The following is a 13,082-nucleotide window of genomic DNA, read 5'->3' as shown; positions in this document are numbered from 1 at the left end:
GCTACTTGCCTCACTGTTTCAAGTCCCAACAGGTCCTGGGCTCACCAGCCTCCACAGGCAGGCAAAGCGAGCTGTGTCTGTTGGCCGCCTTCCCTGCTGGAAGACATGCAGCTCTAATTGTTCAGCGCTCCACAGCCAGCAGTACCAGGAGACAGCAAGCCACAGAGCAACCCTCAAAAATGCATGGAGACCCCTCACAAATCCTGGTGAAACCACCCTGTGGGAAGGCTGAAGCTCTGTGACAGAGCCTTAGGAAAGATCTCAGTGCTCCCTACACAGTTCTTACTAGAAATGGGAAGAGTCTCTTCCCCATTCATCTTGGGGCCACATGAATCTTAAGCTCAGGGGGAAAAGAATCTCCTTTATTAATGAGGGCTCTTCCCCATGGAATCAAACTCATAAATAAATCCACACTAAGCACCTCCAGGGAACATGCAGCTTTGACAGAAGCAAAGTGTGTTAAGTGGGTGGACACCAGCGTGCTGAAACCTAAACCCAGCAAAGGGGCAGCAGCTCCACCTGCTGGGCCCTTTCCCACCGTCGCCAGGAATTAGCTCCTTCTACATACAGGAATCAAATTCTTCCTAGAGAATAAAGGGCTTGACACTCCTACTTTGTCAAAAGGACCCTAAAATGAGGCTACCAACTAAGACTGAGCTGGAGTGATTGTCTCTTGGACAGACCTGGAGGTTCCAGGTCTCTTTTATACAGGAGACCTGAACCAAACAAGAGTCCTGACACACAGAAGCTCTCCACTCTGCAAGCCGCCCAGTCCTTGGCACAGCCAGAGCGGTATAACAGCCCAAACCATCCTCTGAGCCTAGAGATGTGGGTTCTGAGGAAACACTATCTTTCCCTTTCCCAGTGAGCCAGGAATCTGGGGTTCTACAGAGTACCAAGGAGTCAAATCCTTGGCCTAGGTTCAGGACCCATGAGGGCGCAGCTTGCTGAGGACGTCACAAGCGGTAGCCACTCTCTTCCATTAGAATCTTTAAGCCCCGGAGATAGCCGTGTCACAGAAATTCAGGTTACCTAGCCTCATCCTCTGACCTGACCAAGATGATGGGTTTTCCTGCTTCTATTGGCCTGTGTGCACGTCTTTAAACATCTGTTTGTGTCTGTACGAGACGATACGTGAGTGTGCCCATACTTGTTTATGAGACCTGAGTTGTATGTGCCCTGAGCATCTGTGAACGTGAGTCTATTGTGTGGGTGTACTTTATGAGAAGGCCTCCCCGTACACTCCCTAGCCTCTCCCCACTTCCTACCAAGCAGGGCCAAGAGTCAGGGCAGCTGGACCCAGCAAGCTTATTGAACCTAGAACAGACCACTGGTCTGCTCGCTCCTCAGTGTATAACTGTACAAGGTTTATTTCATGCAGTACCTGCAAATTCTCCCAACCTCACCTCTCCCTCTAGTAAGTGCCTTCCAAGCTCTAACATCCCTGTGACAGAACCCTTCCCTGGCTTGGGACTCAAGTTTCCTTCCTAGTCCTTGGGACTAGTTCCTTCCTAGTCCAGCTAATGCTGGACTACCAGCATTAGCTGAGATCAGCACGTCCCCCAAAGGAAGTTCAGGCTGGGAGCACTTCCTTCCTGAAGGCAAAAGCTGCTATCTTCTGCTCCTCTGGCCCTTCTTATTTTCTAGGACTCCCAGATCTGAATCCACTGGGTACACTACGAGGAAAAAGACTTTCTTTCACTTTAGGTTATATATAGGAACCTAACAGTCATGGGTACTTATTAAGTATCAACAATAATTTTTTTTAAAAAATCCTTTAAGGCCGGGCATGGTGGCGCATGTCTGTAATCCCAGCTCTTGGGAGGCTGAGGCAGGAGGATCACTGAGAGTTCGACACTAGCCTGGGCTAAAAAGTGAGCTCAAGGCCAACCTGAACTGCATAGCAAGACTGTCTCAAAAGACCAAAAAAATAAAATAAAATAAAATAAAAATAAAAATAAAAAAATCCTTTAAATCTAAGCAGAGCTGTCCTACTGAGGGTATGAGGTTGAGCAAGCCTCCTACAGCCTTGTTCCCGTGTTTTCTTCTCCAACATTCACTTTAAGCATGTGCAGTCCTGCCCCAACTGGCCTTGGCCTATATCCTTATATGGGCAAGGAAGGGAAGGGTGCGACCCTGGGAAGAAAAGGCAGTTGGCCCACAGGGCCTGGGTCTGTATTCTCAGGGTGAAGCCACCTATGGCCTTGGAATCATGAGTGGCCGGGGGGCAGAAACAAGAGCCAGTTCTAGTATATTCTGATTTGAGCTTCATCCACAAAGAATTGGTGCCCCTGAGAGTTTTTAGTTCCAAAGGTTTCTACCTGTAGATGTAAGGCGTAAGAAACAACTGTATCCTTGGATGATTTATTAAGCCACCTGAATAACCAATAAAAGAATAAATGAGGAGCTGGGCATGGTGGCACACTCCTGTAATCCCAGTACACAGGAGGCTGAAGCAGGAGGATCACCACATGAGTTCTCATGATTTCAAGGCTAACCTGGGTTACACAGTAAGTTCAAGGCCAGCCTGAACTGCATAGCAAGACCTTGTTAAGAAAGGAAAGAAAGAAAGAAAGAAAGAAAGAAAGAAAGAAAGAAAGAAAGAAAGAGTCAGTCAGTTTATCCACCAGACAGAACACTAGGTAAGCATAAAAATGAGTATTTTAATTTTTACTATATTATTTTTGAAAAATTCAGTGATGTAACAGAAATGATTTAAATAAACATTGGGATGTAAAATTGTTTATTAAAATTACAGCTACAAAACACAAAAATATAAGTAAAAACTAATGCACTTCATAAAATGAAGAAACCAGAATACTCACAGCAATTGTTCACTTCAGTAGTTTTAGCTCCCAGTATCCAATAATTATTTGTTGTTCTTAAATAATTATTAAAATTAGAAATGAATTCATCTATTTTCTACTTTTTTGTAATGGTATCATATAACTTCCATAGTAAAAAAAATGTATGCACTGTATAAAAAAATAAGACTGATTTCACAAACCCAAAACAATGACATGGTGGAAGGGGCTTTAATATTGCTCATAGGAAGACATCAAGTATTAGATCAACAATAAATCATAGTTATAAACAGGAAAGCCATGTCAGTTGAATTAATGAAATTTGAAGTTACTGCCAAAAATGGAATTATTTTTTATGTAAACAGTAAGGTTTATCTATAATATACTTCAGCGTTTCCGACGACTCTGAAACTTGTAAATGGCTGGGGCGTTCACTGTTTCTTTCTTCACCTTCACCTTCTGAGTTTTATCCTATTAAAAAAAAAAAACAAGCAGTAAACAGGTTTTGTAAAGTAGGAAGGTTAATAAACTATCAAGGAGAAAGCCACTGACACAGCCCTTCTCAAAGTTCAGAAGAGCCAGAGCCCTGCTGCCCTAGGTGTCCACTGTATGCAATGCCTTAACTTCCCCTCTGGGCATCCAGAATGCTATCAGCTATGTGCAGTCCTCAAGAAAATTAAAAAGAGAGGTGTTCAAATAATTGTTTGATTTAAAATTATAATTTTAATTCTGTCACGGAACCCCAGTTGAGAAAGGCTGACCTAAGTGATCTGCAAGGCTAAAGAATTTGACATTTAGAGGAATGATAATAATATGAAAGAGGCATCTTATATTCCTTAGCTCTGCTATTTAACTACACAATGTTGTCTATTTTTAAACACCAATGAGTGACATGCACTGTTTTGTTAACCTGTTTAAATGTTACAGGAGCTGCTCATAAGCTATAAAGTTCATATGCTACCCGATCCTACCCTTTGCTGTTCCAAGGCACTGACTAATAACCCCCTTATTACCTTCTTAATCAAGGAACATTTCAACACTGTCAGAGCAATAGACACTGGCTCAAACCGCTGCCCCTGAGGAGCAGACATTTTCACTGGGTTGATTTAACACAGCTGAAATCCAGTCTCAGTTAAGACCTTTACAAGAAAAAAACAAGAGAAAGCCTAAGGCTCTCTTTCCTCACCATAAGATCTTTGCGTGTTTGAATTTTCTGTGCAATAACGAACAATTTCTTCTCTCGTTCAATTCGCTGTGTCAGGCAGTTATATTGCTTTTGTCTTTCTTTCGCTATCCGCTATAGAAGAAATGCATCTTTTCAGTAAAACAATTAACAAAGCAAACAAAGGAGTAAGAAACTGATTCTCAAGCCCAAATGCATAAATGGTTTCATTAATTCCCTCCTTACCCCAGAATCAACATAATGTAATTACTATGAAGTTGTCAATTTTAAGAACATCACATTCTAGAGCTGAAAGAAACCTTGGAAACAATCTTATCAAAACCTTTACAAATGCAGAATGAGGGAGGCCTGCAAAAAAATAACTGACCCAAGGGCACAAGGTTCACTTGGAGCAGAGTCAGGACTATCCTGAGTCTCTTGGATTCCAGGAATGTTTCCACTACTACTCTAAGTTGCTTCAACTTTTTGTGTCAGTGCCTCAGTCACCTGAGCTGATGGCAAGAACACACCAGTGAATAGAGAGCAGGCAGTGTGCTGGTGCCTGAGAATCAGAATTCAAAGAGCAGAAGGATTTTTGACCTGAGGGCTGACCTGAGAATCTACACTACTAATCACCCCTTAAAATCTAATGGGGCCCCTAAGTTTGGGAAAATCGTAACTTCTCAGAAACGGAAGAAAGCTCTAAATTCTTTTTTGAGGTAACATACAAGCTGAGTAGCCCACATCCCAAATGCTTGTGACCAGAAGTGTTTTGGATTTAGAATTTTGGAAGGTTTTAGGATATCTGCATGTAAATAATGACATACGTTGGGGATGAGACCCAAATCTAAACATGAAATTCGTTTATGTTTCAATATCCCTTATACATACAGTCTGAAGATAATTTTTTTTTTTTTTTTTTTTTAAGATAATTTTTAAAAATATTTTTTTGGTACCAGGAATCAAACTTACGACCTCGTACTTGCCGGGCAGGCGCCATGCCGCTGAGCTAAATCCCCCGTAATAATATTTTTAATGTGCCTACATTTTAACTGACCATCAGGTGAGGTCAGGTGAGGAATTTTCCACTTGTGGCATCGTATCAGCCCTCAAAATGTTTCAGAGTTTGGAGCATTCTGGATTTTGGAATTTTGGATTCACAATGCTCAACCTGTATATACCTATTTGTACAAAATCTGGGGAAAGGGTCTTCACAGACCTCATAAAGCCCATTGTAGATTGCTCACCCCCTCAAAGTTATACACTGCAATTCACCCACCAGGAGTCTCTTAATAAAAATAATTTTGCTTTAAACAAAACAACTGAATGAAATACTACTAGACAAAAACAGCAAGATCCAAATCTTCTTAACTTCTCAAGAGTTAAAATGGTGAACTATTCTGCATAGGAGTCTGGAATACTAATCTCCTTAGGGACTACCTCAAAATCCTTGGGAAGTATCAGTGACACAGCTAATTGAAAATACAACTAATTGACAATCAGGGTTATCACAAGAACACCAGTCAGCCAGCTCCTCAGCTGGAAGTGTTAGCTACATAAAGAGAAATATTATTGGGCCTCAGATTTCAACAATTCACTGATTCTAGCATAGTCTCACAGCAGTGGTTTCAGACAGCTTTTGTTTTCACTTTATTGCACAGACTGTCAAATTTATGGGATTACCCAATATAGTCAAACTAATTAGGAGTATTTATATTACTAAAGCAAGTTTAGCTGCCTCTGAGCTAGAGAAAACTGCTGTGAAATTAAACATTGGAAGCAAAACTGATGCGGTGTAAATGATTCAAATCAAAACAGAACAGCTGTCTACTCGAAACACACTGACAGCATTTTTTTAAAAATGAATCAGTCAGAAGTGAGAGTTCAACTCCAGAAGGCTCTAAGGAAAAGCACGTCTTCTCCACAGCCCAGTTATACTGATGGAAAGCACCATAAGGAAAAGTCAATATGAAATTCTGGTTATAAATGCATACTATGAAAGACTTTTTAACATGGGTATTCACTGCTAAAGGTTTAACATCAAAATCCTGTATACCACAACCCTAAATCTTCAGTGTCCCCTCCTTGCTTGGCTTTTTTCAAATGTTGGCATCTGTTTCAAGTGTTAAAGCCACAAAGAACAGGGTGAGAGCTAGGATTCAAACCCAGAGCTAACAGCCAGAGCCTAAACTACTGACCAATAAAGGATCGCTGCCTGGTAGCCTTTCTGTTCCTCTCTATTCTCCATCCCAATCATCAAATCTTCTTTACATTTTTCTAAGGAAACTCAAGGAGTTTTCCACAGAGAAGTATATAAAATATAGTAGGAAAAAACCAAAAACTCCCAAATCCCAAACTGCCACCTCTGTAACAATGTAGAAAATTACCTTAAGTCGAGTCTGATGGGTAACTCCTTTCACTTTTTCCTTCTGCAAGGTCTCTATCTTGGGTCTGTTAAAGACTCTGCCAACTAGTTCCGGGGCAGTCTGCAGGTGAGTGGCAATATCAAACTGTTCAACTAAAATTCAAGATAAGCCTTAAGTCACAGTCTGTCTCTAATGCTGAACAGCACAGAGTGACATACTAGACTTTCCGTCAAACATTTCATACCTTCTTTTTTGGTGTCAAAAAAGAACACATGCTTATTCTGTTGCTTTCCCTGGAAATCCAGCAGATGGAGCTCTGATTTTAGTCTTTCAATTTTCTAGAATGCAAAATAACCTCACTTAAAATTGGGTTCTTCAGGAGTCTCAGAAATAAATTTGTAAAAGTTTAGACCATTTCAAATCATTCTTGCCAGCCAGCAAAGAATTTCATTCTTTTAAAGGAAAGGACCACTAAAATTTATCAAGTATCAACTACATGTCCTAGTATTAGGTGAGCATTCCACAAAACTCATTCAATCCTTAGAACAATCCTGAGATGGAAATGAGGGAAAAGTCTCAAAAAGATTAATTTACTCGTAGTCACGAGGCAAGTAAATGACGGAGCCAGAATTTAACCTGTGTGTCATTCTCCAACTTGAACTCTTTAACTCCACTATCCTGACTATAAGTTTAAATCATTACCACAATCAACTGTACTTTAAGATCGTAAATGCCAGAAGAATCAAACTGGTAACTGAAGACTGACAGGTTTGTTTCCTTTCTTAACCAATAAAAATATAACAGAACAAAGAGTGAATTTTTACCTTAGCTTCTGCAACCCTTTTCATTTCTATGTATTTGACATCCTGAGTTCTCATTAGCTTTAGCTGTTCTGGGGTTACTTCTTCCTTAGTGTCCTTAATAACATGAACTCCATCCTAAAATCCAAATTTAAAAAACACATTCCCTATTAAAATAAAATCATTAATAAGCTGTTGGTATAGCTTGTAGTTAGAACAAAGACCAAATGTTGCATGTTGACAGCATTCCAAGGTTGTTGGTACTAAATTCAATGTAGCATCTCTAGCCGAATACTTACAACAGCTTCAGACATTAGACAACTCAAGATATAGAAGGAGAAATGTATGCTGCCCGAGAAGAGGCAGATCTGCATTGGACTCTAACCAAGAGTACTTGAACCAACTGGAAAAGACCTAAATTAAAGCCAAGAATCCTTCCTCTCCACCTCCTTCCCCAACTTTAATTTCCAACATTTGAGGCTTGAAACACCAACTGATCCATTAGAAACCCACCTGGAGCTTAACCCGCGTCATTTTATAGTAGAATTCATCTGGATTTTTTTCAAGAGCCTTCTTTCGAAGAGCTTTGAGGAACTCTTGTTTTTTATGATAGTCACTAAAAAAGCAGATGAAATAAGATTCATTGATACACACACACACACACACACACACTCTTGAGCAAATTTCACAAGCATCTAAAAGTTCACATAAAACGAAATTCAAAAACACCAAAGCAATGACTGGAGCTGACACACATTCCACTTTCACTAAAGTGGGCTCAGATCTCTATGGGGCCCACAATCTATAGTCCACTCCTATCCCAACTATACTTGAAATTAACTGTCCCCATCCCACATTTGTCTTAGTGTCACTTATATCATTACAAGGAGACATCAAAATAAATAAGTAAAATGAATAAATAAAAATAAACAAAAGCACAAAACTCCTCAGATAGGGTTCTGGCGCAAGTTTCAGAACCAAATAACCAGTATGAGTCAGAAACTACACAGTACTATGTACCACAATGACTAGAATGGTGCACTTTGGAGCCATCGGGTTCAAATCTACATTCCATCACTTCTAGTTAAGTAACCCTGTATAAGTTAACCATTCTATATCCCAATTTCACCTGTAAAATGAGTATGGTCCTACTAACCTACCCCCAAAAGGCTTTGAGAAGAGTGTGAAAACTGTAAATCTAGAACGCTGCATGGTACAGTAATAGTACTTAAGCATTACTATTAGCCTTAAAAATTTCTGGTTTTGTAGCCTGGCGTGGTGGTGCAGGCCTGTAATCCCAGCACTCAGGAGGCTGAAGCAGGAGGATTGTTCTGAGTTCAAGGCCAACCTGGGCTACAAAGTGAGTTCTAGGCCAGCCTGAATTTCACAGTGAGACCCTGACTCTTTTTTTTTTTTTTTTTTTTTTTTTTTGTCTTTTTGAGACAGGGTCTCGCTATGCAGTTCAGCGGGCCTTGAGTGCACTTTGCAGCCCAGGCTGGTCTCCAACTTGCAATGATCTTCCTGCCTCAGCGTCCCGAGTGCTGGGATTACAGGCATGCGCCACCACGCCTGGTGACCCTGCCTCAAAAAGACAAAAAAAAAATCCCTGGGACCTACAGAAAGCCATTAATCCATCAACACCATCCACACCAAGAGCATAAGAAAGGTATCAGCAGATATGTATCACTAACAAGCAATTAAGTATTTTTCAAATGAAATGCTAAAGAAAAAAGAAGAATGGGCATAACTGTTTTATGAAACATTTTCATGGTTCATTATCACCCACACTCAGTCTCATGAATCCACCTTTCATATCTTTTCATTCCATACCACAACATGGTGATATAAGAGGCTCAACGAAGGGAGTTTTAGATTATTATCTTACACTTCAAGATAAGGGGGGAAAATTCAGCTTTTGGTTCAAACACCAAGGGAGAGGCAAATCAAAACCACTATAAGAAAATTATCTGGAGCTACTTAATAAAAAAGTTTTACAATGCAACTAGTTAAATAAATATTCTACCTGAACAGAGGGAGAACTTTAGGTTCATAGAAAAATATCCAACAGACTGCCAGAGCTTTGGCCATTTTATCAATGGCAGGAAATTATTCCCCGTTGGACATTTGGACACTTTAGCCACAGTATGGGAATGTTGTAAGCTTTCTTAGCAGCACCTCTACCAGAAAGACAGCACTCACTCTGCACGAAGTTTGTAATCTTTCTTTTTCTCCAACAGGCCCAGATGTTTTCGAAAGCCAGGCTAGAAGACAAAAGAAAAAAACAGCACTTAATTTCCTTAGTAAACACATGCTCAAATCAACATGACACCTGATGGGGACAGGAGTCCCTGGAGTACTCAGTAAATCCATGTCCTTGGAGCCAACCCACTACCCTGTTCCTCTCCCCTCCCCATACTGGGCTCTGCCTGAAGATGAGAGGGACCATGCAGGCGCCAGGAAGGTCACAAGCACTGCCATAGTATGTTCCTTGGCCTATTAAGGACAGGGAGAGGCAACCATGACTCTGCACTAAGCAAGCAGTTGCCAGTAGTACTAAAATTACTACCAACTTAATCCAAGGGTTTACAAAATACTACAAAGGGAAAACAGTAACAGGAAGCCAACTGTGGTAAGGGAGCTAAATTTAGAATATGGAGACCTGGGATCAAATCTAAGATTTATCTTTTAATCTGTGACCTTGGACAAGTCACTTCACTTCTCTGAGCTGTTTCCCAAATGTTAATTAATAACGATAATACTTTGCAAAGTTATTGTAAGGATTCAATGAGCTTCCCTAAGTGGTAGTATCTGCACATGGCTCGTCACATAGCAGGGCCCGGGCTACTGTATCTTTGGTACAAGGTATGAGAGAAAAGCAAGCACAACAGCAGTTTCTCTCACACAAATATAGATAATCTGGAGGACACAAAGATTAAAATCTTGGTATCGGGGCTGGGGATTTAGCTCAGCGGCAAAAGCGCCTGCCTGGCAAGTGCAAGGTCGTGAGTTCGGTTCCCGGTACCAGAGAAAAACCAAAAAAAAAAAAAAAAAAAAAATCTTGGTATCATCTTGCTACACGCTACTATGTATTGAACACTTAATCTATCTCAGAGCCTGAACTAGATGCTTTTGTTTACAGCAACTTCATAGGCCACACTTATTAGGCACCTGCAAAGCAATTATGTTATCCTCATTACACAATCTCACTTAATTCTCACAAGAATCACAAAGAGTAACTACTGTTACACCAATTTTCCAGAAGGGGGATGAAGGTTAGAGAATGATATACCAAAGAATACAGAGCCAGTCAGTGGCAAAGCTAAAACTAGAACCCATTCTGTCTGGGGCCACAGTGTGTGCTCTTCCACACAACACTAGAATGTAGAATGTATCTTCTTCTGCTTGGAACAATTTTTACCTCAGAGGAAGTACATATACTTCTAATAAACTTACACGTAATTTTGGTGGAATTTTTAACAGTCACCTTTGTCATCTTTTATCCTTCAAATGATACAATAAATAACCCAGTATTTAAAATAACATCCAAAACATCTCCTGGTAATTTTTATTTATTTTTTCCTCCTCCCTGGTAATTTTTTTTTTTTTTTTTTTTTTTTTTGGTACTGGGAATCAAACTCAGGACCTTGCACTTGCCAGGCAGGTACTTATGCTGCTGAGCTATAACCCCGGTCCTGGTAATTTTTATTTTAAAAACAAGAGATGCAGGGAGGTTGACAGAGTGGTGCAAGAAAACTCAAGGGTCTGCACACCTGTAATCCCAGCACTGGGGGTGCTGAGTGAGGCAAAAGACCATTGCGAGTTCCAGACCAGGCTGGGCTACAAAGCGAGCTCAAACCAGCCTGAACTGCATAGCGAGACCTTGTCTTAAAAAGCCCCGCCTCCCCAAAAAAGAGACAGAAACCATGAAATTAGTATTGGTACATTTACATTTCAGAAGGAAAATTGATAGTGCATCTAAAATAGTTTACACAACAGTTCACCCCCTCCATACAAAATATTCCCAGCATCTTCCCCAATACCTCACTGAAGGACCCACAGGATGACATCCAAAGTATCCAAATAGGGAATATGGAGTCAAAGTGTTCACCCTTCTTGCCTCACTAGACCTATTTCTACTTAGGCACAGCTATGGCCATCCTTGAACACCTTTTCCCTTCTCTGATAATCCAAATCAACTATCTGTAACCATAATTGTCTTTGGATGCACCATTCAATCTCCTTGCACACTAGATCCCTTATTTGTAAAATAAGGATAAACGACCTCATAAGGACACTGTAGGATTATGAGCCAATCCCTATAAAGCACGCGGGGCTGTGCCTAGCCTATTGTAGTGCTCCGTCTTTAAAGGCAAATTGCTCTCTAGGTGAACAAGTTTCACCATGATGCTCTCTCATCATCTCTGTCCTTCCCATTCATATTGGGCCCTGGCACTTTTTATGTGCCGTTTCTTATACAGTTGCCCCTTTATTTATCTTTTAGTATCTGCTGTATTCAAAGCACCTGATGTGACTTTTGTCTTTGCCACTTGCCAGTACAGTTATATGGGCAAAGACAAAACCTACCTGAACTTTCATTTCCTGGACTCCTCATCACAGGTTCATTTCCTCATTAGAGGTGTCACACATACACACGCTCCCAAACAAGGGGACCAACTGTACCACTGCTCCTAGTACACTACTGAGAAGATTGAAAATGCACAGTAAATGCTATCAGGCAAGGATACCGAACTGTGCTTAAGAGGCCTTAGCTCTGTGGCACCAGTCACACGTGCCTTCCCCATCTGGAAAATGAAACTGGACCAGTTATCTCTACAGGCTTTCCTGAATCAGACCCGTGGTGACTGAGAACAGTCACACGGATGAATTGATTCCGCATGTAAGCTTGTATCCACTCCACCTCTCCACACAGACACATCCTCCTCCACAATCACGTTCGTAAAACGGTCAGGCAACGCTCTGGACATGTTTCCCAGCCTACACCAGGGGTGGAAAACACCAACACTGCAGGTTAAGGCAAAAACCGAAACACAGGTGACAGATGTCCGTGAACCACGAAGCCCACACACAATGATGGCACATCAGTAACTCCAATCTCTTCGGCCTTGGACCTGCAGGCAGCAGGCAGAGCTGAGCAGCGGATGCAGACTCCAACTTCAGCCAGGCGCGTTGAGCGCTGACCTCAGTTTCCTTACCGAACTCTCCCAAGGCGGGTCCGACTAACCCCCAAGACTGGGGAACCGCCGGCGCTCTCTCTGGACAGAGAAGGACAAATCGCTGCCCACAGCCACTCGAGACCCAGCCTCGGCCACACCGGTGACATCAGCAGTATCGGCGCTTTTCAGCACACGGAGTCCGCACGCAGCTGGGACCAAGACCCCCGCCTCGAGGAGGCTGGGCGGGAGCACATGGGGCCACGGGCAAGCTTCCTGGGGACTGCGCGGTCTCACCTGGCTGCGCTCTCGGTGTTCTCGCTGCCGGGACTTCGCCGCCTTGCGAAAAGCCGCCGCCATACCTGCCCGCCGAGTCCTAATAAAGCTCAGGGAAGAACGGTGGTTCCTCAATGCCTGGGGCCGGTTCCTCAAAGCCTTCCTATGGAGTCACCGACGCTACCGGAAACAGACCCTGCCACCGCCGCTTGGAACCGCCCACTTCCGTCGCACAGCCTATCAGAAGCCTACATTCCCAGAAGTACATTCCCCCCGGACCTGGGGGCGCTCGTGAGCTGCGTCTGGGAGATGTAGTTTTCTAGGTCTGGCCCCGTGACGTTATGAGAGCCGGCTCTTACTCGCTGGAGCGGCTCCACGCGTCCAAAGGCCTGTCTTTGCGCCCATCCGCGCGTGGGCACCTGGGAACACGTGGTTGGCACTGCCCTCCGGTTGAGCTGGGCTTGGCGTGTGCGCATGTGCAGTCACCTACGGTCTGGCCTAGC

At 42.4% G+C, this 13,082-nt stretch overlaps 1 protein-coding gene across 1 annotated transcript; it reads right to left on the bottom strand.

The window, feature by feature from the left end:
• Positions 1-2,726: 2,726 nt before the first annotated feature.
• On the bottom strand, positions 2,727-12,793 carry Utp11l (UTP11-like, U3 small nucleolar ribonucleoprotein (yeast)). The gene is made up of 8 exons (XM_005395227.2): positions 12,601-12,793; positions 9,332-9,393; positions 7,646-7,748; positions 7,157-7,270; positions 6,577-6,670; positions 6,354-6,484; positions 3,991-4,101; positions 2,727-3,275 (listed from the first exon to the last, which is right to left on the bottom strand). The coding sequence occupies exons 1-8, from the start codon at positions 12,661-12,663 to the stop codon at positions 3,192-3,194; spliced, it is 762 nt and encodes a 253-aa protein (XP_005395284.1). The 5' UTR covers positions 12,664-12,793; the 3' UTR covers positions 2,727-3,191.
• Positions 12,794-13,082: the final 289 nt, after the last annotated feature.

This window comes from Chinchilla lanigera, unplaced genomic scaffold (genome assembly GCF_000276665.1).
Source record: "Chinchilla lanigera isolate Chin_1 unplaced genomic scaffold, ChiLan1.0 scaffold00051, whole genome shotgun sequence".
Classification (NCBI taxonomy): Eukaryota; Metazoa; Chordata; class Mammalia; order Rodentia; family Chinchillidae; genus Chinchilla; species Chinchilla lanigera.
Note: the sequence above shows the minus strand (reverse complement) of the source record. Positions and strands in the feature narration are given on the sequence as shown.